This window comes from Oratosquilla oratoria, chromosome 19 (genome assembly GCF_046742065.1).
Source record: "Oratosquilla oratoria isolate Oo_2021 chromosome 19, ASM4674206v1, whole genome shotgun sequence".
Taxonomy (NCBI): domain Eukaryota; kingdom Metazoa; phylum Arthropoda; class Malacostraca; order Stomatopoda; family Squillidae; genus Oratosquilla; species Oratosquilla oratoria.
Genome location: NC_134795.1, coordinates 17,197,881 through 17,225,811, shown reverse-complemented (window position 1 = coordinate 17,225,811; position 27,931 = coordinate 17,197,881). Strand labels below are relative to the sequence as shown.

General features: G+C 39.9%; 2 protein-coding genes across 2 annotated transcripts; both read left to right on the top strand.

Moving 5' to 3' along the window:
* Positions 1 to 235: 235 nt before the first annotated feature.
* On the top strand, positions 236 to 5,255 carry LOC143035555 (B9 domain-containing protein 2-like). Its single transcript, XM_076202422.1, has 5 exons — positions 236 to 323; positions 1,711 to 1,839; positions 4,233 to 4,367; positions 4,624 to 4,742; positions 5,196 to 5,255. Exons 1-5 carry the CDS (start codon positions 236 to 238, stop codon positions 5,253 to 5,255), a joined length of 531 nt encoding a protein of 176 aa, XP_076058537.1.
* Positions 4,620 to 24,043, top strand: LOC143035745 (tectonic-1-like). The gene is made up of 9 exons (XM_076202665.1): positions 4,620 to 4,742; positions 5,196 to 5,618; positions 10,351 to 10,450; positions 12,706 to 12,839; positions 13,663 to 13,822; positions 15,982 to 16,169; positions 17,054 to 17,756; positions 19,364 to 19,699; positions 23,580 to 24,043. Exons 2-9 carry the CDS (start codon positions 5,310 to 5,312, stop codon positions 23,960 to 23,962), a joined length of 2,313 nt encoding a protein of 770 aa, XP_076058780.1. The 5' UTR covers positions 4,620 to 4,742; positions 5,196 to 5,309; the 3' UTR covers positions 23,963 to 24,043.
* Positions 24,044 to 27,931: the final 3,888 nt, after the last annotated feature.

Here is a 27,931-nt window from a genome sequence, read left to right as displayed (position 1 = left end):
CTTGGGCCAATCCAGTGGCTATTCCCAGTTATCTTGGAGCCTTGGGCAACAGATTGAATGATTGATTGACTGATATCCTTTTAATTCTCTATACTGCTCTTGGTGCATCTATTTTCTCTCCATTACACCATGACCTATTTCTTCATCAAGTCTTTTGCTTTCATATTTATTAGTTTCCAAATATCTAATCTAATTCTTGCAATTATACTTGCAGATGCATGAGACTTAACTACATATGGCTGAGGTGCATATCATTGGTCAGATAACAGGAGCGACTGGGTTTCAAGTGTCTGGACTATTTTGCAAGTGGTCATTACAGCTTGGTAGGTTATTAAAACTGATGTACTGTATGAGTGGATTAGGAACTTTGATGAGCAGAATTGACACTTTTATGTTGGATTGTAAGTTATGGGAATGCATGAAGATGCAGAAGATGTATTCTTATATTTTATTAGGGGTTGTGGATCTCATTGTTTCATAATATTAACAAGTTTGTGTTTTGGTTGTCAAAAATATTGTAGAACTAAGGGAAACTTATATATTGTCTTGTATAGCATATAGGGATATTTAAAGTATGTATTGGCACATTTTGACATGATTTATCTCATTAATTTATTTAATATTATTGCACTATACTTTTAGTAAACACCTTAATATCTGTGGACCCATTTTAGAACTTCTGCACTGCATGATGGGTTGAATGTTTCATGAATGGTACATTTTGTTACATATGTAGCTGTCTAAAACCTTAAAGTATTAATAATAATAACTGTTGCCTCGAGTTTTACTGACTGGAAGACCAGAACCCCAGAATGGTTGGCAATAGTCTTTGGGCTCTCTCATAGATATCTCTGGGAGGAAACTTTGGCCGTTTTCATGTCATCGGTTTATTGGCTTAATGTCACAAACTCCCCCTATCAAGATGCTATGGTATGCCCCCTATAGAGGACTTTATAGCATGGAATTTAATGAACCATGTTCTTAGTCCAGCTTGGTGGCAGTAGGGTTTGAACTGTCATCAACTCGACCTTTGCTGCAAGTAGCTATGCTCTAATATGCTTTGCCAGCGAGCATCCTGCACTGGTTTATAATATGAAGAAAAGGGAAGTAGTTACCTGTTGTCAGCTCTCCTTATGTGAACAGGTGGAGGAAATACAGTTGAAGTTGATAGAAAGAGATCATGGGCTTGGTCTGGGGACTTGAGTGCCAGCTTTGAGTGATCCTCCAGATGGAGATTAAGGTTTTGGTGTGGTTTGAATAGGGCTGACAGCGAGGTGATTCACTAATGTCCATCTTGCAGGCCCAACACTTAAGGGCACTCATCATTGGTCGTACTTTAGACTATTATTTGAAATGATCAATTGTTTAGTTAGTCACCTTACTGGCTAGTTAGTCCAAAAGATATTCAGTTCCATAGTTTAGACAATTATATTTCATTTGTAATCACCTAATTACCCTTGTTTTGGTGGGGAGGAGCCTTTGCCAAGAGGTGCATAGCTGCAGTAGAAGCTGTTACCTTTGTTCAATGTGCTTGGAGTGTCAGAGTAGGTAACTAATTGCTGACAATTGGAGAGAAGTGCAGGATTCAAACCCAGAACTAGGTGAATGCAAGACCAGCATACTTTATGCCACCAATGCATAGAAAGGATTTATGTAAAACATTTTAATTTCTTCATGTTTGTGATGAAGTTGTATTTTATGGTTTTGCAGGTGTTGGATGGCGTGTTGTAGAAGGTGTCACTGAAGGACAAACTCAAGTGGACTGTCCAGTTATTGACAGTGAACAGACAAGTTGGTGCCATCCAGTTGATATTCATCTCGCTACCCGTGGTATTCAAGGTTAGAGTTTCAAATATCTATATTTGATGCCAGCAGCTTGTGTCTTGGGATGCTAATATATTTTGAGTTGTATGTTGATAGATAATTGAAGAAATTCAAGGGCATTTAGTAGGTTCTGTAATAAGAACTAATTTTAAAGATTGCCATAATAATGATATTATTCTTAATATAAAGTGAAATATGAAACTCAAACTGAATATCATGTACTGTATGAGGGAAAGGTTTGAATACTGTAAATGGATTTTGTACTGCATTAATAATTGTTCCCTTGAGTTTCTCTGACTGGTATATCATTACCTCATAGTAGTGAGTAAGGGTCCTTGGGAGCTTTTGTAGATATTTCTGGGAAAGAACTTTGGAATGTTGTATGTTTTATATTAGTGTGGATCTTTTTATTGTATCATAGATGAGAAAGAGGAGGGCAATAGTTAACCTCTTCAATACAAGTAAAATTCTCACATGCAGCATTGGATGCCTAATGTATGATGCATCACACTACTTGTGTTATAGAATATATAGTCACTGCTGTATTAATTGTTCTCTTTCACTCTGAGTAATACATACATACATACATACATATACCAAGGCTTTTTCCCCCTTACAAGGGGGGTAGCCAAAAAGAAAAAGGCATAAAATCATTCCCACCCATTCCATCCCTGAATACACTCCACACACCCCCACCCTCCCTCCTATCTTAGCACCTCCTGAATGACGGGTCATCCCTGCACCTTGTCCACTGCCCTGGGTCAGAAGCAGTGTCGCAAGACACAGCACATCCACAGCAAGGCCGCTTCATTAAATCGGTGACCCCCCCTCTCCGTGCCCCCATTGCATAAAATGAGAGGACGGGGAGAAATCCCTTCGGGCTGCGTCAAAATTTGCTCACACATACTACCTCACCCCCCATCCACCCGCCCATTCCACCTCATGCACTCACAACATCATCCATATACAACCATTCTCCATTCACCCCTGTCTTCTGTCCTCTCCCGTCCTTCCTCCACAGACATTCCCCTCTTCCCCAAAGCCCCCTTCACCCCATCCATCCACCTCATCCTAGGACGTCCCCTCATGTTCACTCCCTCCACATCTGCCTTCCACACCTCTTTTACTAGTCTTTCTTCACTCATTCTTTCCATGTGTCCATATCATCCTAATATTCTTTCATCAACCCTATCTCCCAGCTCCTTTTCCACCCCTGTTCTCCTCCTCACCTCCTCATTTCTCATGCTATCTAGCCTAGTAATCCCCATCATACTTCTCAGACACCTCATCTCAAACACATTCAAACTCCTTCTCTCTTCTTCTCTTATGTTCCATGTTTCTGCCCCATACAGTGCTGTTGGCACAATCACTCCTTCATACAGTCTCCTCTTAGCATCCATTCCCAAATGTCTATTCCTCATTACACTCTTTAATCCACCAAGGCATTTACTCGCTTCTCTCAATCTACATTCTACCTCCACTTTGACTCCACCTTTCCCTGCCACATTTGCACCCAAGTATCTAAAACTATCCACTTCCTCCAGTCGCTCTCCCTTAATGCTCACTTCCAGTCTACTGCCACTTTCACCCCTTGTACATCTCATCACCTTACTTTTACCCACATTTATCTTTAGCTTTCTTCTATCACATACTCTCCCAAACTCTGCCACCAACCTCCTCAATCCCTCCCCCGATCCTGCCACAAGCGCAGTGTCGTCCGCAAACAACATCTGGCTCACCTCCCACTTTTCTCCATTTTCTTTAACCATCTCCAATCCCTTGCCCACTACCCTTGCATTTACCTCTCGCACCACCCCATCCATAAACAAAAAAATGTGATCAAACCAATTCACAGAATTCAGGGGTCACTCAGCTACAACTACAAAATAAATATAATCAAGATGCCGATGCTGGTATCCTTGTATACTCACTCGCGCACCTCATGATGCCTGTGTAAGCATTATGGTATGGAAGAAGTTAATGGTTTTCAGTTATCTTTGAAAAAAAATTGGGGTGGGGTGGGGGTATATATATATTTTTTTTAAGTTGATGAAGATATTGAGCCCCTTTCTGGAGACTGAGTGCCAGTCCTTTGGTGCCACATCACCAGATAGAGGTGAGAATGTTGGTAAGTTTTTAAAGCGGACTGCTCGTAAATTATTTTCTCCAACATCTATCCAAAATGATCACTGTTTCTTATATTGCATTTCTTGAATGGTTTCATAATTTGTTATTGTCAGTTTAGAAACAGACATCAGCATCCAGAAGACAAAACATTTCATTTTGCACTGCCTAACATTCACAGAGTCATGGGCCAGGGGATGTGTTGGGTGGATACCTTGGGGCTGCTCTTCTGCAAAAGAAAACCAAAGGAACTGACTGACTGAAAAGTGAATTTTCATCAACAGGTTGGCCAAGGATTATACTGCAAGTGTTTAGGCAAGATGATTATGGGCGTGTAGATTTATGCAGTTATGGTGTAATTCATGTGCCTACTTGTCCTGGAACCCACAAGCTGACCTGTCACACTTGGAGGCCAACAGGTTAATGAGCTGGATGATTTTGTTAAGGATGAATGATACCATTTCCCCCTTCATTTTCCCCTAGTGTCATTTGTTTTGTGTATGTTATCACTTGTTTTACAGAAACTTATTTTTATTTTGCCCAAATGAGAAGTTGATATGATGCATGTATGTTTACTTTGAATTTTAATCTTATTTATGTCATAAGTAATAGTTCTTGTGTGTGATTTTATTTACATTTGTGACTTCTTTAAATCTAAAATGAACTGTTATACAGGAACATTTTTTGAGGAGGTTCAGAGATCTTTGATTGGTGGAGGACGACAGCTACTCTCAACTGAATATATCCACTCAGGTTTAGACCGCTATCAGCTCCAGACCACACCAATGGGGATGGTTAGTTTTAAAATGCATATAAATATTGAAATATAACCACATTTCCTTTAGCTCAGAGGTCACATGTGAAGAAAATAGCATCATAAAAAAAAAGTCATTTATCCAAGTTTGTCTTATGTTAATGTCATTATTAATCAAAGGGCCAAATCTGTACTGATAAAAGTGTCAGATGTTAGAATGAAATTTTATTAGATGACATCATGATGAATTGGATAAAAACAATGTTACAGAATGGCTTGGATAATTTTTGTGGTCGGAATGAACTGTAAGCTTTCCTCATAACACATTTTTACCAAAGTTTATTATGAATATATTGTTCATTCTTTCTTAATCTATGTATGTATATATGGATGGAATGAACTGTAAACTCTCCTCATAATTTTTTTTTGCAAAGTTTGTTATGAATATATTGTTTATTCTTTCTTAATCTATGTGGATGTAATGTCTTTTCAGGTACATTTGGAGCTTGGAATTCTTCTGAGAAACTTTGAGAAGCATGGCATAAGTTATTAATAATAAAAAATGTAGTGAAAATATATCAGTTGTACATTTGTTGTGATTAACACCATGAACACTCTAATAGCATTGATAACATTTCTTATGGCGACAAAATGCCTGAGTGAGGAGAACCCTGTGGATACTTCTGAAATTACAACTGGAGTTCCTGCCTCTTTAGACTACGATAACCTCGAGAATGTAACTCAGCAGACAAATTATAGCAACCTTTTTAACGTAACTGATTATGATTACCCTGGGGCAGATACAACAGACATACCTGAAAATAACACAGTAATTACGACAACAGAGTCTCCCATATCTCCAGAACCTGAAGACAGAAGATCAGTAATCACAGATTTTTGTTTGTGTGATTTATTGGTAAGTTAACCATATTTATTTATGTATATTATTTTTCTGAGGAGATTGTATGAAAGAGTGATTGTGCCAACAGCACTATATGGGGTAAAAACATGGAACATAAGAGAGGAAGAGTTTAAATGTGTTTGAGATGATATGCCTGAGAAATATGGTAGGGTTACTAGGTTAGATAGAGTGAGAAACAAGGAGGTGAGGAGGAGAGCAGGGGTGGAAAGGGAGTAAGGGTTGGTGAAAGAATATTGGGATGGTTTGAACACATGGAAAGAATGAGTGAAAAAAGAGTAGTAAAAGAGGTGTGGAAGGTAGAGGTGGAAGGAATGACCAAGGATGAGATGGATGGATAGGGTAAAAGGGGCATTGGGAAAGAGGGGAATGTCTGTTGAGAAAGGAAGGGAGAAGACAGAAGATAGGAGTGAGTGGAGAATGGTTGTGTATGGATGATGCTGTGGTGCATGGAAGGGAGTGGGTGGAGGATGAGAGAGTATGTGTGAATGATATTTTGAGACAGCATGAAGGGATTTCTCTCTGTCTTCTCTTTTTCTGCATGAGGGGATGTAGAGGGGGTGTTGCTGATTAAAGAAGTGGTCTTGCTATGGATGTGCTGTGTCTTGCTGCATTGCTTCTGACCCAGGGCAGTGGGCAAGATGCAGGGAGGACTCGTCATCCAGGAGGAGCCAAGAAAAGAGGGAGGGAGGGATGGTGAATGGGAGTGGAGTATGTTGGGATGAAATGGGTGGGAGTGGATTTATGCCTTTGACTTTGGCTACCTCCCTTGTAAGGGAGAAAAAGCCATTGGTGTGTGTATGTATATATTTTTTTGAGCTCACTTGACACATGGAAATCTTGATGTACATTCATTTAAGTTTATATATATACCAAGAGCTTTTGTGCTCTTATCGGGGAGGTAGCTAAGTTAGAGGTTCGTACCTATTCCCACCCATTTCCCACCACCCTTTCCACTCCTCCCATTTTAGCTCCTCATGGATGTCAAGTCATCCCTGCATCCCACCCACTGCCCTGGGTCAAATGCAATGCAGCAAGACACAGTACATCCACAGCAAGGCCACTTCACTGAATTGGTGACCCCCTTCTCCATCCCCTCATGCAGAAAAAAAGAGAAGATGGTGAGAAATTCCTTCAGGCTGCGTCAAAATATCATTTACATGCAAGCACCCTCTACCCCTCATCCCTCCCTTGCATAACAGTATCATCCATCCACATTCTCCATTCATCCCTATCTCATGCCTTCTCCCTTCCTTGCTCAACAGACATTCCCCTCTTGCTCATTGCCCCCTTCACCCCATCCATCCATCTCATCCTCGGTTGTCCCCTCAAGTTCACTCCCTCCACCTCTGCTTTCCACACCTCTTTTACTAATCTTTCATCACTCATTCTTTCCATGTGTCCAAACCATCCCAATAATCTTTCATCAGCCCTATCTACCAATTCCCTTTCCACTCCCATTCTCCTCCTCACCTCCTCATTTCTCACTCTATCCAACCCAGTAACTCCTATCATACTTCTCAGGCACCTCATCTTAAACACATTCAAACTCCCTCTCTCTTCCTCTCTTTAGTTCCATGTTTCTGCCTCATACAGTGCTGTTGGCACAATCACTCCATACAATCTCCTCTTAGCATCCATTCCCAAATGTCTATTTCTCATTACACTTTTTAATCCCCCAAAGCATTTACTCGCTTCTCTCAATCTACATTCTACCTCCACCTCCACTCCTCCCTTTCCTGCCACATTCACACCCAAGTATCTAAAACTATCCACTTCCTCCAGTCTCTCTCCCTTTATACTCACATCCAGTCTGCTACCACTCTCTCCCCTTGTACATCTGATTACTTTTACCCACATTTATCTTCAACTTGCTTCTGCACACCTTCCCAAACTGTTACTAACTTCCTCAATCCCTCCTCAGATCCTACTAGAAACGGTGTCATCAGCAAATAAGAACTGGCATAACTCCCACTTTTCTCCATTTTCTTTAACAATCCCCAATCTCGGACCCATTACCCTTGTTTACCTCTCGTACCACCCCATCCATGTATAAATTGAACAGCCAGGGTGACATAACACATCCCTGATGAAGTCCCACCTTTACCTCAAACCATTCACTCTCTCCATTTCTAATCGTAACACAAGCTCTACTATTGTTGTAAAAACTCTTGACTGGTCTTAAAAGCTTTCCTCCTATCCCACAGTGCCTTCCTGTCTACCCTATCATAAGCGTTTTCCAGATCCATAAAAGCCCAAAAACATCCTTACCTTTTCCTATAGCTTTCTCACATACCTGTCTTACCACAAAAATCTGATCTATGCATCCCCTATCTGTCCTAAACCCACACTGTTCCTCACCAATTACTCCCTCTGTTTCTCTCCTAATCCTCTCGGTCAAAACCCTCCCATAAGCCTTCCCAACCACAATTAACAAACTGATCCCTCTGAAACTACTACACTCACACTTTTCCCCTTTTCCCTTGTAAAGTGGAACTATACAGGCACTCTTCCAGTCCTCTGGCACTCTACCCTCTCTTAAACAAACATTAAATAACCTCACCAGCCAGTCCACTATCACTGTACCTCCTTTTTTCAGACATTCTGCATGACATCCATCCAACCGAGGTGCCTTACCTTCTCTCATCATCTTAACAACCGCCTTCACTTCATCTTTCCTTAATTCTCATCCATTTTCCTCACTCATCACTATCATTTTCTTAGCACTTCCCACTGCAACTACCTTTCCCTCCCTGTCCTCCTTCACATTTAGCAACTTATGCTTGACTTTCTTCCTAAACACTGTATTTGCTATCATCAACTCTCTAGACACATCTCCACCATCAACTCTCCACTACAATTTTTTCCTGGAACTCCACACTTCCCAACCACTCCATCTATTGATTCATTTCTTACCCTAGCATTAAGGTCTCCCAATACCACTACATTGACATTTCTCCCTAATCCTCCTATGCACTCATTTAAATCCATCCAAAAAGCCTCCCTTTCCTCTACACTCTTCTCACTACCAGGCCCATATGCACTTACAAAAACCCACATCTCCCTTCCCAGCTTCACCTTCATCCACATTAACCTTGAAAAAAAGCTCCTTCCACTCCACCACACATTTACCTATCTTTTCACTTACTAGTATAGCCACCCCTTGTCTTCACTCCTGACACCCTCCCAACTACACTTCCAAACTTACTCGCCCCTCTCAACTTAGTTTCACTCAATACTAATACATCCATCTTTCTTCTCACATACTACCTATCTCTTCTTTTTTACTCTCATCTGTACCACATCCACGCACATTAAAAGACCCAAACCTTAGGGTACTGGTTGGAAAACTCCTAGACCCTCTTATGCCTTTACTTTTTTTTAGGAATGTCCCCTTTGGGGCTACAGGTAGCAGGATTCCTAGTCCTATCCCCATCCCATTTTTTGTTGCCTCATACAACTGAAGTAGGAAGATTTGGTGGTAGTATTCTTTTCCCCCACCACAGGGTTAGGAAAAAAAAGGAAATGAATTTTCAGAGAAATGGTACAGGACAGTAACAAGGGTGGGGGAACAGCATAATGGATGGACAGTCACAGTATAAAAAGTATCATTATTTCTCTATGATTAGAGATTTCCTCTATCACAGACAAAATGATGTGTACCTCTGGTCCATAGGGGCACCCCATATAGACCCTAAAATATCAGCTGCATGCTACTTAACCATAATAATATGCAGCCAATACCCCAGATGGTTGCAGCCAATACCCCAGAGGGTAATTTGTCTGTACAAGAGTAAAATGTTCGTTAACTAATTAACTGTTGCCTTGGAGATAGGGATGACCGTTCATCCATGAAGTGCTAAAAAGTGAGAAACAGCAAGTAGATATAGGTCGGTATATGCTTTGATTTGGCCACCTTTTTTGTAAAGAAGGAAAGGCCTTTTCATATATGTATGAATGTGCATATAGAGATGTTGAAAACTTTGATTTTCAGGATGAAGGGTGTAAGGGTGCTGTGGACATTAGGTTGTCCAAAGGGGACCACACCACAAAAACATTAGGAAGCACTTATTGAGGCAGATATAGCAGTGACAGTCCAAGGCAATGGATACTTGTTTATGTTGTCACTTCTGCCCAGGAGGTGGAGATGCGTATCTTCTGGAAGTAGGGCTTCCATCCTGATCAGAGGTGCAACATTGTGGGCTGGCACTTGACCCTCAAGTCAAACCTAGGATCTTGACTAAGATATCTGTTTCATTGCACGACTATAAGAGTTTTATGCTTCAATATTGTAGGGACTTCAGTGACAGGCTTGTGGACCAGTTATGCAACATTCCTTCTCCATTCAGAAAAGAATGCTGATCACTTTAGCTATTACTATCCCTTCTATATACTGCCCTCCTTTAATCTCCTTTACTACTTCTATAAATCCTCTTTGGGCATGATATTGTCTCGAAGGATAGAAGTAATAATTATTGTCATTGAAATAATTAAGAGATCTATTTGTCCAGCTGGTGACTGATACTAGCTCTTAGGATCTGGTGGGCTTCTATAAAGGGGACCTTGTGGTTAAAGAGAAACAAAGGAAATTGCAGTGTAAAGAAAATTTAGGGAAGTATAGATATGCCTTGGCTGGCTACCTTCCTTGTAAGGGAGAAGAAACCTTTTGGTAAATAAGTATAGATAGACACATACACGTGGGTGATTATCTACTTTTGAAATATTTCAGGATGGGTCATGTGATATCAACTGTTGTTGTGATGAAGATTGCAGTGCAGAAGACCTACAAGTTTTCTCCAAGTGCATAGAGCGTCCTCAGCCTGTTCTTGGTAAGTTGATATTTTTTAACTTAGGCTTTTGCATATTGACGAGTTAAACACCATATGAGGACGGAGCCTTTATTTGTACGATGTTTCGCTTATTACAGCTTTTTTAATTATGAAGTTATTCTGATAGAAAATGCATTATTAACTTCAGGAATTTTGGCAGAGGTAGAGAATGGAGGTGGAAAAAGTTAATGGAATGGATAGGTAAAAAAATGTGGTGGTTTCGGCATATAGCAAGAACGAGTCAGAAGACTAGCAAAAAGAGTGGAAAGCAAAAATGGATAGAATGAACTTGAACTTGAAAGGAAAACTGAAAAGGAGGTAGATGGACAGTTAGAGCATTGGATGATACAAAGTGTTTATAGTCTCTCTGTATAACTTATGTGTAACACTGGGAATAATTTTGGTTGCTGCTTATTGCATTCTTTTGATCTTGGTTACATATCTCATTATTTTTATTTTATTTTTTTCCCATCTCTTTATCCATGTAACGAAAGACCACCTTTATGTCTTTGGCAGTCCACACATCACCCCCACAATCTCACTGATATACTTGTCAGGTGACAAGATGTTGTATATCAACATTTCCAAATTTTTCTCCTCATTCACCTTTGAAATTAACACTTCATTGAATAATTTAATGATAGTCTTTTTGAGCTAGTATCCATTTCTAATTCTTTGCATTTTCTGACATTGAACTTTATGTACCATGCCTAGCTCCAGGCATATATGGTATAAAACTGTTTTTGCAGCAACCTATGGTCCTCCTCATCTGTTACTCTTCTCAAGATCTTTGCATCATCTGAAAACTTGTTTGTGAAGCCTGTTGGACCATTCTTCATGTCATTTACATAGATAAGGAACAGTGCAAGAACTAGTACTGATCCTTGTGGGACTCTGCTCAATACTGCCCCCCATCCAGACATTTTGTCTTTGACTACTGTTCTGATGTACCTGCCCTGTAGGAAACCTTCTCAAAGATTACAAAGGAGGAGCATGCCAACAGGAGACCTTTTGGTCCATAACTAGGTTGGATGGTGGCAGAAACACAATTGACCCAGGAATTGGAGGTGGTTAAATAAATTGGAGAAAAGTGGAAGATAAGCCAGTTGTTGTTTGCTGACAACACTACACTTGTAGCAGGATCAGAGGAGGGATTGAGGAAGTTAGTGACAGAGTTTGGGAAGGTGTGTGAAAGAAGGAAGTTGAAGATAAATGTGGGTAAAAGTAAGGTGATGAGATGTACAAGGGGAGAGAGTGGCAGCAGGCTGAAAGTGAGTATTAATAGAGAGAGACTGGAGGAAGTGGATAGTTTTAGATACTTGGGTGCGAATGTGGCAGGAAAGGGAGGAGGGGGAGTGGAGGTAGAGTGTAGATTCAGAGAAGTGAGTAAATGCTTTGGTGGATTAAAAAGTGTAATGAGAAACAGACATCTGGGAATGGATGCTAAGAGGAGATTGTATGAAGGAGTGATTGTGCTGATAGCACTGTATGGGTCAGAAACATGGAACATAAGAGAGAAGGAGTTTGAATGTGTTTGAGATGAGGTGTCTGAGAAATATGATGGGGGTTACCAGGCTGGATAGAGTGAGAAACAAGGAGGTGAGGAGGAGAACAGGGGTGGAAAGGGAGTTGGGAGATAGGGTTGATGAAAGAGTATTGGTATGGTTTCGACACATGGAAAGATTAGTAAAAGAGGTGTGGAAGGTAGAGGTGGAAGGAGTGAACATGAGAGAGTGACCAAGGATGAGATGGATGGATGGGGTAAAAGGGGCATTGGGAAAGAGGGGAATGTCTGTTGAGGAAGGATGGGAGAAGACAGAAGATAAGGGTGAATGGAGAGTGGTTGTGTTTGGATGATGCTGTGTTGTATGAAAAGGAGTGATTGGGGGATGGGAGGGTGAGGGAGTATGTGTGAAAAATAATTTGACACAGCCTGAAGGGATTTCTTCCTGTCTTCTCTTTTTCTGCATGAGGGTACAGAGAGGGAGGTTGCTGATTAAATGAAGTGGCCTTGGTGTGAATGTGCTGTGTCTTGCAACACTGCTTCTGACCCAGGGCAGTGGGCGAGATGCAGGGATGACCAGTCATCCAGGAGGAGCCAAGAGAAGAGGGAAGGAGGGGGGGTGAATGAGAGTGGAGTATGTAGGGATGAAATGGGTGGGACTTGATTTTATGCCCTTGTTTTTTTTTACTACCTCCCTTGTAAGGGGAAAAAAGCCTTTGGTATATGTATGTATTTTTTTCTTTCTTTTCAGATTCTCGTTATTGTTACCAACAGCACTTGCTCTTCAGCAACAACACAGAATATAAAGTGGATCATGTGGATGATGGATTGCTATGCATTCTTGTTGACAATTTACCTCAGCGCACATTTTATTCTTATGTTGAGGTGAAAATATATAACAGTTTGTTGGTAGGGCTACAGTATTGATTTTGGTTATTGGGAGTTCATTGTACCCACATCACTCTAAAGAGCAGAGTTCAAATTAATGGAAGGCAGAAAGGAGGAGCCTAACTGTGCTTGAGATGGAGTATTTGAGAAATATGATAGGTGCTACAAGAATGGATAAAGTGGGGAACGTGGAGGTAAGGCAGGATGCAGGGTTGAGAGGAGTTGTCAGATAGGGTTGATCAAAGAGTGTTGAAATGGTTTGAGCATATGAAAAGAATGAGTGAGGAAAGACTAGAAAAAGAAAGTGATTGAAACCAGAAATGGAAGGAGTAAACTCAAGAAGGAGGCAGATAGATGGGTTGCATAAGATGCAAGAGGAATATCTGCCAAGATAAGGAGAAAGAATACAAAAGATAGGAACAAATGGAGAGTGGTTGTAAATTCTGTCTGTATACCATGGGCTTTTTCCCCCTTACAAGGGAGGTAGCCAAGTCAAAAGGCAAGTACCCAATGAATGAAGTAAGAACACAGCCCAAAGGGGTGTTCTTTTATTTCAGCTCTGTTTTTTTTTTTTTTTTAGTGGAGAAGGGGGACCAGTTACCATGTAATTAAGCCATGGGGTCAAATAAACTCTAGCTGTAATGCTGTATTTTGCTGCATTGCCTTTGTAAGGGAACAGGGATGATCTTTCATCCCTGAAATGCAAAGATGGGAGGAGTGACTAATGGGGAAAAGGCCTTTAGGTATGTACATATTTATAACTGCAGTAAATACTTCAGTACAAGATGTATTGTTATAACATTGTAAGTCCATACAACAGAAAGCTGAAACTCTAGAGGAGTATGAAGAACTACGTCTGGAGCCTCACTTCACTTGGCAATGGCATGAAGAGTTCAAGGAGGCCAAGTTTACTGAAAGCCCATATCATGCTGGCTCTCCTATCTGGGTCCTAAGAGAAAATAGATCAATCCAAGCAATGGGTAAGCTGAGTTTTTCTTTTGTAGATATGCTCGATTTGTAGTGTGTGTATATTTATTAATATTTTTTTAATGCTGGGACTTATGATGAGAACCTGTAAGTGGTGATCCTGCAAAATAGACATCATCTCCCAAACATCCTCAAATTTGATAACACCTCACCTTGTCTGGAGGTGCAGTCAGTCTTTGGAACAGTCTATCTCCTCAACCTTTTCACATAAGGTGAGTTGACAACTAGTAACTGTTCTCCTCCTATCATAGAAACTGTCCCATACTAATACATCACAGACAACAGATATATGGGAGAACCCAAGGACCATTGCCAGCCACTATGAAGCTGCAGGTTTCCAGTCACTGAAACTCAAGACAACAATTATTATCATTAAAAAGAATTGGGAAGAAGTAATGAAAAGGTTGATAAGTTGACTATTAGTTCCATGTGTTTTTAAATTGAAAAGACAAAACTATCATCTTTCTCCCTCTCTTTACCTTATATTGCAAAGCATTAGCATACAAATATATATGTAGCATCCCAGTACCCCTGTCACAGGTATTGGCTGAATGTTATTGTGAGGTTAAAATTGCTCAGTAGCATGTAGTTGATAGGTTAGGGTCTATATGAGGCACCCCTATGGACCAGAGCCACACATCATTTTGTCTGTGGTAGAGGAAATCTCTATTCATAGAGAAATTATGCTACTTTATTATACTGCAACTATCTCCATTATGCTGTCCCCCCCTCCACACTTAATACTGTCCTGTACCACTTCTCTTGATATACATTTCATTTTTTGCCGAACCCTGTGGTAGGGGAGAAAGAGTACTGCCACCGAGTATCCCCACTAGAGTTGTAAAAAGTGACAAAAATGGGATGGGGATAGGATTAGGCATCCTATTCACTGTAGCCCCAAAGGGGACATTCCTTAAAAAAAGCAAATGTATAAGAGGGTCTGGGATAAGTTTTCCAACCAGAACTCTAAGGTTTGGGTTTTTTAATGTGCATGGATGTGGTACAAATGAGAGTAAAAGGGAAGAGATAAGCAATATGTTTGTGAGAAGAAAAATGGATGTGTTGGCATTGAGTGAAACTAAGTTGAAAGGGAGGGGTGAGTTTGAGTTTGGGAGTGTAGTTGGGAGGGTGTCAGGAGTGAAGAGAGGATGAGGGAGAGAAGGGGTGGCTATACTAGTAAGTGAAGAGATAGGTAAGCATGTAGTGGAGTGGAAGGAAGTTTCTTTAAGGTTAATGTGGATGAAGGTGAAGCTGGGAAGGGAGATATGAGTTTTTGTAAGTGCATATGGGCCTGGTAGTGAGAAGAGTGTAGAGGAAAAGGAGGCTTTGTGGATGGATTTAAATGAGTGCATAGAGGGATTAGGGAGAAATGTCAATGTAGTGGTATTGGGAAACCTTAATGCTAGGGTAGGAAATAAACCAATAGATGAAGTGGTTGGGAAGGATGGTGTGCCAGGAAAAAATCATAGTGGAGAGTTGATGGTGGAGATGCGTCTATGAAGAGAATTGATGATAGCACAGGAAGAAGGTCAAGCATAAGTACATATAGGAGAGGGTGTTGGATGGAAGGGTGGTAGATAGGGCTTTAATGAATTATATAGTGGTAACCAGGAGAAAAATAGGAAGAGTTTTGGATGTACATGTTCTTATGAGAGAGAGTAGGGGAATATCAGATCATTTTTTGTTGGAAGGTAAGTTGAGTGTGAAGGATAGATGGAAAAAGAGGAAAAGGACAGAAAGTAGGGAGGTGCTTCGAGTAAACTGCTTAAATGAGAAAGAAAAGGAGGTGTACAAGAAGCTGAGAGAAGATTGGGAGGAAGTGAAGGACAGAGATGAATGAGGAAAATGGAGGAGAACTAAGAAAAAATGAGGTGAAAGCAGGTTTTAAATAATGAGAGCAGGTAAGGCACCTGGGTTAGATGGGTGTCATGCAGACTGTCAGTGTTATTTTTTCCTCTTGTAAGAGGGAGTAACTTAGTTGAAGGAGATTGATAAAATTATTTTCAAGGTATCCTTGTAGATGCAAATCAAAGAACTAAAATTGATTAGAAATTTACTTCATGCATGAGTTGGTTATGAATGCAATCAGTCATTACTTAGTGTCTAATAAATGATAACTAGTCAATACAAATTTATTATTCTGTCTCCCCAGGTATATCATCACCTTTGGTTCGTAATGTGTGTGAGGCTTTTGCTCCACTCGAGTACCTGTACGATGTCTCTACAGAATGTGTTCAACTTGTTTATAACTTAGAGGAGCAGTGTTCTAGGAATACACAGCTGAATAGTAGATTTTATACCGATCTCCTAGTTGTTGCAGACCCGCATAATTTGTACAAGGTAAGATAGCACTTCTGCTGTTCAGTTTATAAATCTCTGAAAATGTGGGAGACTTGTTGCTTTGTTTTTGGCTTGTCTATCGATCTATCTATATACCAAAGGCTTTTCCCCCCTTATAAGGGGGGTAGCCAAGACAAAAGGCATGTACCTACTTGCATCCATTCGACTTCCATTCACCACCCTTTCCTCCCATTCATCCCAAAAATGAAAACATAGTTTTTGGCTTGTACATACATATACATATACCAAGGCTTTTTCCCCCTTACAAGGGAGGTAGCCAAAAAAGAAAGAACATAGTTTTTGATTTGTAAAATGTAAAAAGTCCCATACAGGGGTATTGATTGCATAGTAACATATAGTCAATACTTTAGGAACTGTTTTGGGTCAGACCCTTTGCACCAGGGCAACACATCATTGACCTGTGTTAAGAGTTTAAAATTTCTAATATGAAAGGAAGGATGATATTTTTGTACTACTGCTGTCCCTTCTTTATTCTGTCTTTTCGCTAATCTTTCCTTATTCATTCTTTCCATAACCCTAAACCATTTCAGGACTCTTTGATCTACCCTTTCTGCCAACTCTATTTCCACCCCTTGCTTTCCATCACATCTTCACGTTTTTCAATCTGTCCATCCTCATAACACCTAATGTATTTCTCAAACACTTCATTTCAAACACATTTTGGCTTATCCTTTCTGCTTCCCTCAAACTCCAAGTCTCTGTTGGCACAATTCACCCTCTTACAACCTTCTCGTTACACTGATCCTCAGATAATGTTTTATCATAATATTTCTCTTCCTTCAGACGTTTACTTGGCTCCTTTATTCTGTAATTCACCTCTACCTTGTCTAACTTTTGATATGTATGTATATATTTTTTTCAAGCCTGAGGTGACATCTACGGAGTCAAGCAAGACAACAGAATCAAGCACTTTACCAACAGAAATGAAGAGTTCATCAATAGAACCGAGTAAAGCCGCAGCTAATACCACTTTAGCACCAAGCTCAAACTCAACAGAAGAATCTACTCCAGTGCCTGTGTCTGAGAAGAATAGTACTTTTAATCCTAAGGAGGAAGAAAATATTAATGCAAATGAAACAGACTCGCAGCCTTCAGCAAATAAATTAGAAATATCTCATACTATAAAGAATATTAGTAGTTCCCTGAAGGATCAGATATTGGGGAAATATAATTCTCAGAATCCTATTAATCCTAATCAGGTTATAACAGTGAATTCAATGTTGTGTTTCCAAAGTGAATCTATGAAAGAAATCAACTGTCAAAACATGACAATACCGCAGCCATTATTTGTTAATGGAGAATGCCAGAATGTGGTCTCAAGTGTAGAGTATAAAATTTTTCATAATGGCACAAAGGGTATAAAACATATCCAAGCACTTGTGTATTTGAGAAATGTTTCTCAAGAGACAGAAATGCCTTTTGTAGCCGTGAAACAGAAATTTAAAGTTCACTATATATGGGCTTCAGAAACTCTAGAGGATATTTTTTATAGAAGTGGAAGGCCAGGCTATGTTGTTGGCAAACCTCTTTTAATGGGAAAAAGAGTAGTTAATGTGACAGATGTTGGTAAGTAAGATGTTACAGCTTGTATGAAATTGCCAGTTGCTGACAAGTCAATTAATATAAACACCATGTGAGGACAGAACCTTTATTAGTACAATGTTTTACTTGTTACCGCTGTATGAGATACATTGTCGTGATACACATAACTGAGACTAAATAAGAGGACCTGGAGGAACGGGAGGTCATTAGAGCCTGGGAAAGGTTAAGAAGATGGATCACTTGTCTGGATGCAGGACATGTGTTCACTGCTGATGAACAAAAGGAGAAGAAAATAAGGTGAGGGGGGCAATTAATTACTTAGGATGGACAAAAGTCCTCCACACCTTTTTCATCTCATGACTTTTGTTCATCCTCAGTGAAAATAGCCCCCTCACCTTATTTTCTTCTTTAGTTCATTGGCAGTGAACAAATGTCCTACATCTAGATAATTGATCCATCTTCATAACTATTTTTAGGCTCCAATGACCTTCCCCCATTCCTCAAGCTTCTCTTATTTAATCTCAGTTATGTGTATCACGACTAAGTACTTGATAAAGTTGTAACAAGTGAAATGTTGTATTAATAAAGGATCCATCCTCACTTGACACTATTTCTTTGTTTACACTTAGTGATGCAATTTATGTAAAGAAATATATTAGATGATATACCTTGGAAAAGATAATGATGATGATAATGATAAAAATTATAATGATAATATTTATTGCTTTGAGTTTCACTCACTGGAAACCCACAGTTCTACAGCTGGATGTGGTCCATTGGCCCTCCCATAGATTTCTCTGGGAAGAAACAAGATAGTTTGTGTTGCATTAGTGTGGGACAATATCTGTGTCAGCAGCTTATGGTAGTATTTTAGTATTTTGCTGTAAATAGCGAGCTTTTCTTTCCTTGTGAACAATATTGCACTGAAGACATGGAGTCATAGAAAGGGTAAAGGAGAACAATAGGAAGGGTAGAAGAATGGAGGGATAGTATAAGATAGAAGTGATCAATACTATTTTTTTGAGTGGAGATTAGTCTTCAATCAAAGAGTGATGTGTAGGTGATGATGATGATATGGTTTAACGTCACAAACTCCTCCCACCAGAAGGCTAGGACAGTACCCCTTACAGAGGAGACTTTGTAGCGTGGAATTTAATGAACCATGCCCTTGGTTCAACTTTGCTGGTGGCGGGATTCGAACCACCATCCCCTCGACCTTTACCCTAACCCACTCAGCCAGCAATGTGTCGGGATGTCACTAAATTTCCTAGGATATTGAATAAATATAACTTTTGCAGTCAATACTCCATACAGGGGCTAGTAATAGGAAGAAGGCATCAATCATTAGTTGTGAGGTCTCCATATGTGAAAAAATGGAGGAAATGCAGTCAAAGTTAACAGAAATCTTGGATGCAGCTAGGAGTCTGAGCATCATTCCTTTGGGGTTACACCTGCAGATAGTGGTAAGGGTGATGTTAGGTTTCAAAGACAGATGGTAGGGAGATGGTTCTCTCTGATTGATTTTCATCTTGGAGGATCATTACTTACAATTTACCCATCATTTGTACTTTGAATAAGAGTGGTGTTTGTGAATGATAAGTATTAAAGTACAGGTTTTGTTTATTCAACAGATGAAGATGGGAAAGAGGCCATCTTGTTGAGCAGAAACCCACAAGATTGGTTGACTATTTTATCTGCTGGGACTGGAAGTACTTGTCAACGTAGAACCAATGTTCTCTTCAGGCAAGATATGAGATCTGGTTGTATTATCCATGCATCGCCAAAGGAACTACGAAACAACTGTGAAGAATTACAAAAGAAAATTTTGTTACTACTTCATGGTAACCTTAATGAGAACTTTAGTGAATTAAGAGTTGCCATGTATGGTGATGCCTCTGTTGAAAACACTGGGGACTGGATACCAATTTTGAGGCCAGAAGAACCTCGTGCGAAGGCTTCAAGTCCAGGTGAGTTATTGAGTCAAACTTTCAAATATAAGAGAAATGAAACTAATACATTTAGTCAGGGAATAGATAATCCTTGTTGAGTAACCTTTTGATAATTGTTAAAAGTTAACCCCTTGTATATTGTCCAATTTTGTATTTTATGTTGGATGAGGTTGATAAAAGAATACTGAGATAGTTTGAGCATATGGAAAGAATGAGTGAATGGAGACTAACAAGAAAATGTGGAAGGTAGGAGTGGATGGAGTGAACTTGAGGGAAAAGTTAATCCCTAGGATATTGTCCAGTTTTGTATTTTATGTTGGATAAGGTTGATAAAAGAATAATGAGATAGTTTGAGCATATGGAAAGAATGAGTGAAGGAAGACTAACAAAAAATGTGGAAGGTAGGAGTGGATGGAGTGAACTTGAAGGAAAGACTGAGAATGGGATGGATGGATGGGGTAAAAGGGGCCTTGATTATAAGGGTAATGTCTTTTGAGCAGGGAAGGGAGGGCAGAAGAATGGAGAATGGTTGTGAGTGGATGATATTATTTTGTTGCAGCCTGAAGAGTTTTCTCATCTTCTATTTACTCATGAGGTGAGAAAGAGGAAGGGTCACCATGTAAACGAATCAGTAGGGGTAAGCCAGCTTTAGCTGTCAGGTCCTGCTTTGGAGCAACTACTGTTTCTTACTGTTTCTTGCTACATTGCTTCTGACTCTGGCAGTGGGTAGTGAATAGGTATGGCTCTTCATCTACAAGGAGCAGAGAGACTTTTAAAATGGAAACAGTTGGGTGTGAGATGGATGAAGGTCAAGTGCATTCATTGGCTGGCTACCTCTTTTATAACGGGGAAGAAGCCTTTTGGCATAAAGGTAGATGTTGAATAGAAATATTCTCCACTGCTTTACTATTAGATCATTACTAACCACTTCTGATACATAAAGAATCTTGGTGCTGAAAATATATCTTTAAATATAGGAATAACACCTTTCTGTTGTGTCTCCAGTAATGAAGGACAGGAACTTCAATAAAACTCACTAACACATCCTTACTTTTTTACCTTGCTATTTGAAAAAAAAAAAAAAAACTTTGACAGGAAATAAGAAATGAGATGCAAGGAATATTTATTTTGTCATTTTGCTGAAGAACATTTTGAAAGTGGAATTCCTATGCTTTAAGAGTCTTTGAGTGTATGGTCCCTCATTTCCCTCTCATATACATACATACATACATACATATACCAAAGGCTTTTTCCCCCTTACAAGGGAGGTAGCCAAAAAACAAAGGCATAAAAACCACTCCCACCCATTCCATCCCTTACATACTCCACTCCCCTCTACCCTCTTCCCTCCCTCTTATCTTGGCACCTCCTGGATGACGGGTCATCCCTGCATCTTGTCCACTGCCCTGGGTCAGAAGCAGTGCCACAAGACACAGCACATCCACAGCAAGGCCACTTCATTAAATCGGTGATCCCCCCCCCCTCCGTCCCTTCATGCAAAAAAGGAGAAGACGGGGAGAAATCCCTTCAAGCTGTGTCAATTTATTTCTCATACATACTCCCTCACCCCCCATCCCCCACCCACTCCCCCTCATGCATCACAGCATCATCCATACACAACCCTTCTCCGTTCACTTCTCTCAAATTGTTTAATTTCTCGTAGCTGTCCATAGCATTTACCTTCTCTCCCAGGTCTATCTATATACCAAGAACTTTTTCCCCCTTATTAGGGGGGTAGCTAAATCAGAGGCACGTACCTACTCCCACCCATTCCACTCCCATCCACCACCCTTTTCTCCCTCTCATTTCAGCCCACTGCACTGGGTTAGAAGCAATGCAGCAAGGCACAGCAAGGCTGCTTTACTTAATTGGTGACCCCTCTTTGTCCCCTCATGTGGAAAATAGAGAAGATGGGGAGAAATCCCTTCAGGCTGCGTCAAAATATCATTCACAAAGAACCACTCCCTACTCCCCCTACATCCCTACTCCCCCCTCATCCCTACTCCCCCCTCATCCCTACTACCCCTACATCCCTACTCCCACCTCATCCCTACTCCCCCCTCATCCCTACTCCCCCCTACATCCCTACTCCCCCTACATCCCTACTCCCCCCTCATCCCTTGCATCACAGTGTCATCCATATACAGCCACTCTCCACTCACCCCTATTTTATGCCTTCTTCCTTCCTTGCTCAACAGACATTTCCCTCTTGCTCATAGTTCCTTTCACCCCATCCATCTCATCCTCAGTCATCCCCTCAAGTTCACTCCAACTGCCTCTGTCTTCCACATCTCTTTTACTAATCTTTCTTCTCTCATTCTTTCCATGTGTCCAAACCATCCCAGTACTCTTTCATTAGCCCCATCTGCCATCTCCTTTTCCAGTCCCACTCTCCTCCTCACCTCCTTGTTTTTCACTCTATTCAACCTTGTAACCCCTTCCCTACTTCTCAGGCATTACAACATTACATCTCAAAAACACTTAAGGACATGAGTCTGATTCAGATGCCCTTTTTTTTTTTTTTTATATATAGTTCCGAAGCTGATTTTTTTTTCCTTACTGAAATTCATGCTCATTGTCATCATTCTGACCAAGTTTCATTGAAGTTTGTCAATAGATACTGTACTTACAAAATAAAAAGCCCATTTTATTGAGCAAGAATAATTAATATTTAAACTGCTACTAGCCTTATGCTTTGGCATTTTTTTCTAAGAAAGTATTTTTATCTATATACCAAGAGCTTTTCCCCCTTATTAGGGAGGTAGCCAAGTCAGAGGCATGTACCTATTCCCATCTATTTCACCCCCCTTCATCACCATTTCCACCTCTCCCATCTCAGCTCCTCATGGATGAGTCATCCCTACATCCCACCAACTGCCCTGGGTCAAACACAATGCAGCAAGACACAGTACATCCACAGCAAGGCTGCTTCACTTAATTGGCAACCCCTTCTCTCTGTCCCCTTATGCAGAAAAAGAGAAGACTAGGAGAAATCCCTCAGAGCTGCATCAAAATATCATTCGAGCATAAGCACCCCTACCCCCCATACCTTCCTTCCTTGCATAACCATAATTATCTTAGTGCCTCCCACTGCTACCCCCAATCCCTCCCTATCCTCCTCCACATTCAACAGCTCTCTAAAATACTCTGCCCATCTTCCCCTTACTGCATCTGTTCTCCTTTTGCCTTCTTTATCTTATATTTTGCTTCTCTTCTTTTTTCTTTGTACCTCGTATGTTTTTCTCATCCTACTTTGCAACCAATCTGTGAATGTTTGCTTCTTCCCTTCTACTGCCTTCTTCACTTCATTATCCCACCATTCACTACCCTTCTGTTCCCTCCCATCCTCCTTGTTCCACATATCATCTTTTCACACCTTGTCACTCCCTCTTTGAAACACCCTCATTCCTCTTCCACTCCTACCTCTACTCTATCCTTCACTACCTCCCACACTTCTCTCAGCTTCTCCTTGTACTCCTGGTTCTTTTCCTTCTCATTTAAACAATTTACTCTAAGCACCTCTCTACTTTCCACTCTTTTGCTCTTTATCAACCCATCCTCCACTCTCAACTTACCTTCCACCAAAAAATGCCTTATCTTTTATCTTATTAGTGCTTATTTCTCCCAGATACAGACTCCCAATATAGAACAGAAAGGCATGTAATCCCGATGCTTTATGAGTCTTTGAGTATATGGTCCTTGATTTCTCTCTCACAGTGTTTAATTTCATGTAATTATTCACAGTATTTACTTTCTCTCCCAGATAGGGAGACCAATATAGAAGAGAAAATCATGGAGAAAGTGGTACAGAGGAAGGTAGAGATGGGAAGGACCCAGGGTGAAGGAGTAAATTTTATGATAACTTAAATAATCTCTTTCTCTTCCTATGTTCATCCAGGGACAACAGGTGAATGCCTAGGATTGATCCTGTCGCTACACATGGAAATAGCATATGCAATGAGTGGGGCCCTGTCTAACCCGCAAGCCAAAGTTGTCTCAGTGGTGTTCCACTATGGCCAGCCCAAAGATGTTGAGAGTTTGTGCACTGGAATAACATGTCAGTCTTCAGATAGCAAATTAGCTTTAGAAATTATATCTTCAGTATCTTTTATTGATACCAGCAAGCCTCCTCTTGCTCACTATGCTAGTCCTCCTACAGTCGATATTAAACTTCCTTATGATTTCTTTTATCCATTCCTTCCTTCTCGTGCATCATCACATAGGTCTGTGTACCACATTGTTTTAAGTTTTCTCATTACTTTTGTGGTTGTGTTTAGATGAAAAAAGAACGTCAATCTTTGTCTTTGACAAAGTACCACACAAAAATTATTTAAAAAATTGGAAAACATAGAAGGGATACAAGGTAATCTACTAAACTGATTGGAGGGTTTCCTGCATGGTAGAAAAATGAGAGTAGTGCTTAGAGAAAAGTGTTCAGGTTGGGAGGAGGTGATTAGTGGAGTTCCACAGGGATCAGTATTGGCTCCAATAATGTTTGCTATTTATGTGAATGACATGAATGAAGATGTGGAATGTTACATGAGCTTCTTTGCAGGCAATGCCAAATTGTTGAGGAAAGTGAAAACTAAAATGGATTGTGAATCACTATCGAGAGACCTAAACAAGGTTTGGAAATGGAGTCAGAAGTGGGAAGTAGACTTCAACATTAAGAAATGTAGCATAATGGAGTTTGGAAAAAGTAAAAAAAGAATATCAGGACAATATACAATTTGAACAAAGGAAATGAAGAAAGTGGGATCTGAAAAAGACCTGGGAGTAATTATCTCAAATGACTTTGTCCCCTGGGTAAACAAACAAAATTGTTGGAGAATCCTACAACTTGCTAAGATCAATAAAGGTGGCATTTATTTATTTTGATGAAGAAATTATTAAAAAAATATTAGTCACACTAATAAGGCCTAGACTGGAGTATGCTGTGACATTATGGCCACCCAGTACCAAAAAGAATATAAAAAAAATTGAAAGAATCCAGAGAGCAACCATGAAAATGGCCCCAGCACTTTCAAACATGTCATGAAGAGAGACTGGTTAAATTGAAGTTACTGACTTTGGAACAAAGAAGAGAAAGAGGCAACTACAGAATCATGAAAGGCATGGAAGTCTTTGATAGAGAGGACTTAGTAAATTGGGACAAAAGAAACACAAGAGGACATGAAAAAAATCAAAGGGGAGAAAAGACACCTGAAAAAAAAAAAAGTTTTCCACACAGAGTGACAGACATCTGGAACAAACTGGACAAAACAATAGTGTGTGTAAAAGCCATACATGAATTTAAGAGCAAACTATACATTGCGAGATACAAAGACAAGACACCACGAGCATAGCTCCCCTTCCTGTAAGATACAACTAGGTAAATACAGTGGCTACAAAGTTGCAACCAAAGTACAATAATGAACCTTAAAGTGGAACAATGGCTGAAACAAAGCAGAATGTCAGCTTTCATTCAGAAATTGTCTGTGACATTGATTGCCCATGACAACCATGTATCTGTCTTAACTATCTATATCTGTTACTAACCAAGAATCTAAGAAGCCCCAAACAATCAAATTGAATGACCAGCTTCTACCAATAGACAAAATACTAAAATACTGGGTCTCACTTCTGACAAATACGTATCCTTCAATTTACATGTCGGGGACCTAATGGTGAAAACAAACAAGAAACTAAATATACTAAGAACAGCAGCAATCACAGATTTCATTCTGCAGAAGGATGCATTAATCAGTGTACAAACAATTCATATGAAGCACACATAACTGTCTCCACAACATGGCACCCTACAATGGCACAGTTCTATGCAAGAGCTCTCAACTTCATCTACATTCAAACCCTCCCATCACCTCATCCGTCCATCTCATTTGCAGTCATCCTCTCAACCTCACTCCATCCACTTCTACTTTCCAAACATTCTTTAGTCCTTATTTATTCTTTCCATATGACTCAGCACTCTGATCTATCCTATATAACAGCTCCCTATCATACCCCTATTCTCTGCCTCACCTTCACATTTTTCACTCTATTTATACCTGTAATAACAAAGTTCACAGAATGTAGTAGAAGTCTTCCTGGCTTGTCTGCAGCTCTTACAGTACTTTTCTTTTAATCACCCCCACCTCTCTCGCTCTCTCTTTCTTTCATCATGTCTGTGTTATATCAGACAAAAGAAGAAACAGTGTGATTTGTAATGTGAACTAATATCCGTCCACTATATTTTTTTATTAGGTCTACATTTATTTCTATAATACACAAGTACAGGTACCAGAAATCTGGGATAATATTCATTTCATACTTTTCATTGAAGTGTATATGTTTTGTAATAGGCACAAGTATGTACAATGGAGTCAAATAAAAAATAAACAAATTTCCATGTGTTAATTATCTTGCCTATTAAAAACTTCGGTACAATAACTCCTATATTGGCATCATGAGGCACAAGTGGGCACATGAGGATGCTGGCATCGGTGTCTTGATTATATGTTTTTTTTGTAGTTGTACATGAGTTACCACCGGATTCTGTGAACTGGTTTGATCGTGTTTTCTATGTTTATTATTACTCAGAGCTAAAGTGAATGAGTAATACAGCAGTGACTTTATATTTCATAATGTAAGTAGTGTGGTGAATCATACATATGGCAGCCAATGCTGTGCATGAAAATTTGACTCATTCCAGAGTGGTTAATATGAAGTCAGTTACCAGCTTTAGCATGTGATTGAAACTGTTATAATGGAGGATTCCTATGTTTTACATCACTGACTGGATATAGGCCTATTTAGAAAATTAGCTTCACAATTACCAAGCATATTACTCGTATTATAAAGAATTGTATGTATGTGTGTACCTGTGGCACCAGTCATACATATAAAATTTCTTGTTTTCAGTTTTCATGAGTTTTCATGTTGAAGATAAATTAAATGCTTTTGTTTCAGTTGAGCATTTTAATTTTATGGTGTCTAAAATAGTGTGTGCAAAGTTGGTATGTGGAACAAGGAGGACAGGAAGAAATAGAAGGAAAGGTAGTGAGTGCTGGGATGATGAAGCAAAGAAGGTTGTAGAAGAAAAGAAGCAAGCATTCACAGATTTGTTACAAAAACAGGATGAAAGAATGATATGAGAGGTACAAATAAAAGAGAAGAGAAGTAAAGCATAAAATAAAGGAGGCAAAGAGGAGAGCAGATGTGAAATGGGGTAAAAGTATGACAGAAAATTTTGAAAGTAATAAAAAGATGTTTTGGAAGGAAATTAACAGAAGAGGAGGAAAATGGGTAGAGTATTTTAGGGAATTGCTAAATGTGAAGGAGGATAGAGAGTGAAAGGTAGCTGTAGTGGGAAGCACTAAGAAAATGACAGTGATAAATGAAGAAAATGGAGGAGAAATAAGGAAAGATGAGGTGAAAGCAGTTATTAAAATGATTAGAGCAGTTAAAGCACCTGGGATAGGTGTCATATGGAGTGTAAAAAAGGGATGAACAATATGGTGGACTGTCTAGTGAGGTTTAATGTTTGTCTAAAAGAGGGTAGAGTATCAGAGGAATGGAGTGCCTGTATAGTTCTGCTTCACAGGGGAAAGGGGGACAAGTGTGAGTGTAGTAGTTTCAGAGGGATCAGTTTGTTGAGTGTAGTTAAGAAGGCTTATGGGAGGATTAGGAAAGGAACAGAGGGAGTAATTGGTGAGGAAAAGAATGGGTTTAGGACAGGTAGGGGTTGTGTGGATCAGATTTTTGTGGTAAGACAGATATGTGAGAAAGGTAAGGATTTTTTGGTCCTTTATGGATTTGGAAAAGGCTTATGACAGGGTAGACAGGAAGGCACTGTGGGAGGTATTGCAGATATATGGGATAGGAGGAAGTTGTTAAGAGCAGTCAAAAGTTTTTATGAGAATAGTAGAACCTATGTTAGAATTAGAAATGGAGAAAGTAAGGGGTTTGAGTTAAAGGTAGGACTTCACCAGGGATGTGTTATGTTGCCCTGGCTGTTCAATTTATACATGGATGGGGTGGTGCAAGAGGGAAATGCAAGGGTAATGGGTTGGGAATTGGAGATGGTTAAAGAAAATGGGGAAGAGTGGGAGATAAGTCAGTTGTTGTTTGCTGATGACACTGTGCTTGTGGCAGGATCAGAGGAGGGATTAAGGAAGTTAGTGACAGAGTTTGGGAAGGTGTGCAAAAGAAGGAAGTTGAAGATAAATGTGAGTAAAAGTAAGGTGATGAGATGTGGCAGCAAATTGGAAG

What these genes read in the sequence shown, in the direction of transcription:
- LOC143035555 (XM_076202422.1), top strand. Translation starts at nt 236, where the DNA reads ATGGCTGAGGTGCATATCATTGGTCAGATAACAGGAGCGACTGGGTTT. An exon ending in CAAGTGGTCATTACAGCTTG is followed by an intron (nt 324 to 1,710) that starts GTAGGTTATTAA and finishes ATGGTTTTGCAG; the next exon opens with GTGTTGGATGGCGTGTTGTA. An exon ending in TCACACTTGGAGGCCAACAG is followed by an intron (nt 4,368 to 4,623) that starts GTTAATGAGCTG and finishes ACTGTTATACAG; the next exon opens with GAACATTTTTTGAGGAGGTT.
- LOC143035745 (XM_076202665.1), top strand. Translation starts at nt 5,310, where the DNA reads ATGAACACTCTAATAGCATTGATAACATTTCTTATGGCGACAAAATGC. An exon ending in GCGTCCTCAGCCTGTTCTTG is followed by an intron (nt 10,451 to 12,705) that starts GTAAGTTGATAT and finishes CTTTCTTTTCAG; the next exon opens with ATTCTCGTTATTGTTACCAA. An exon ending in AGTTAATGTGACAGATGTTG is followed by an intron (nt 17,757 to 19,363) that starts GTAAGTAAGATG and finishes TTTATTCAACAG; the next exon opens with ATGAAGATGGGAAAGAGGCC.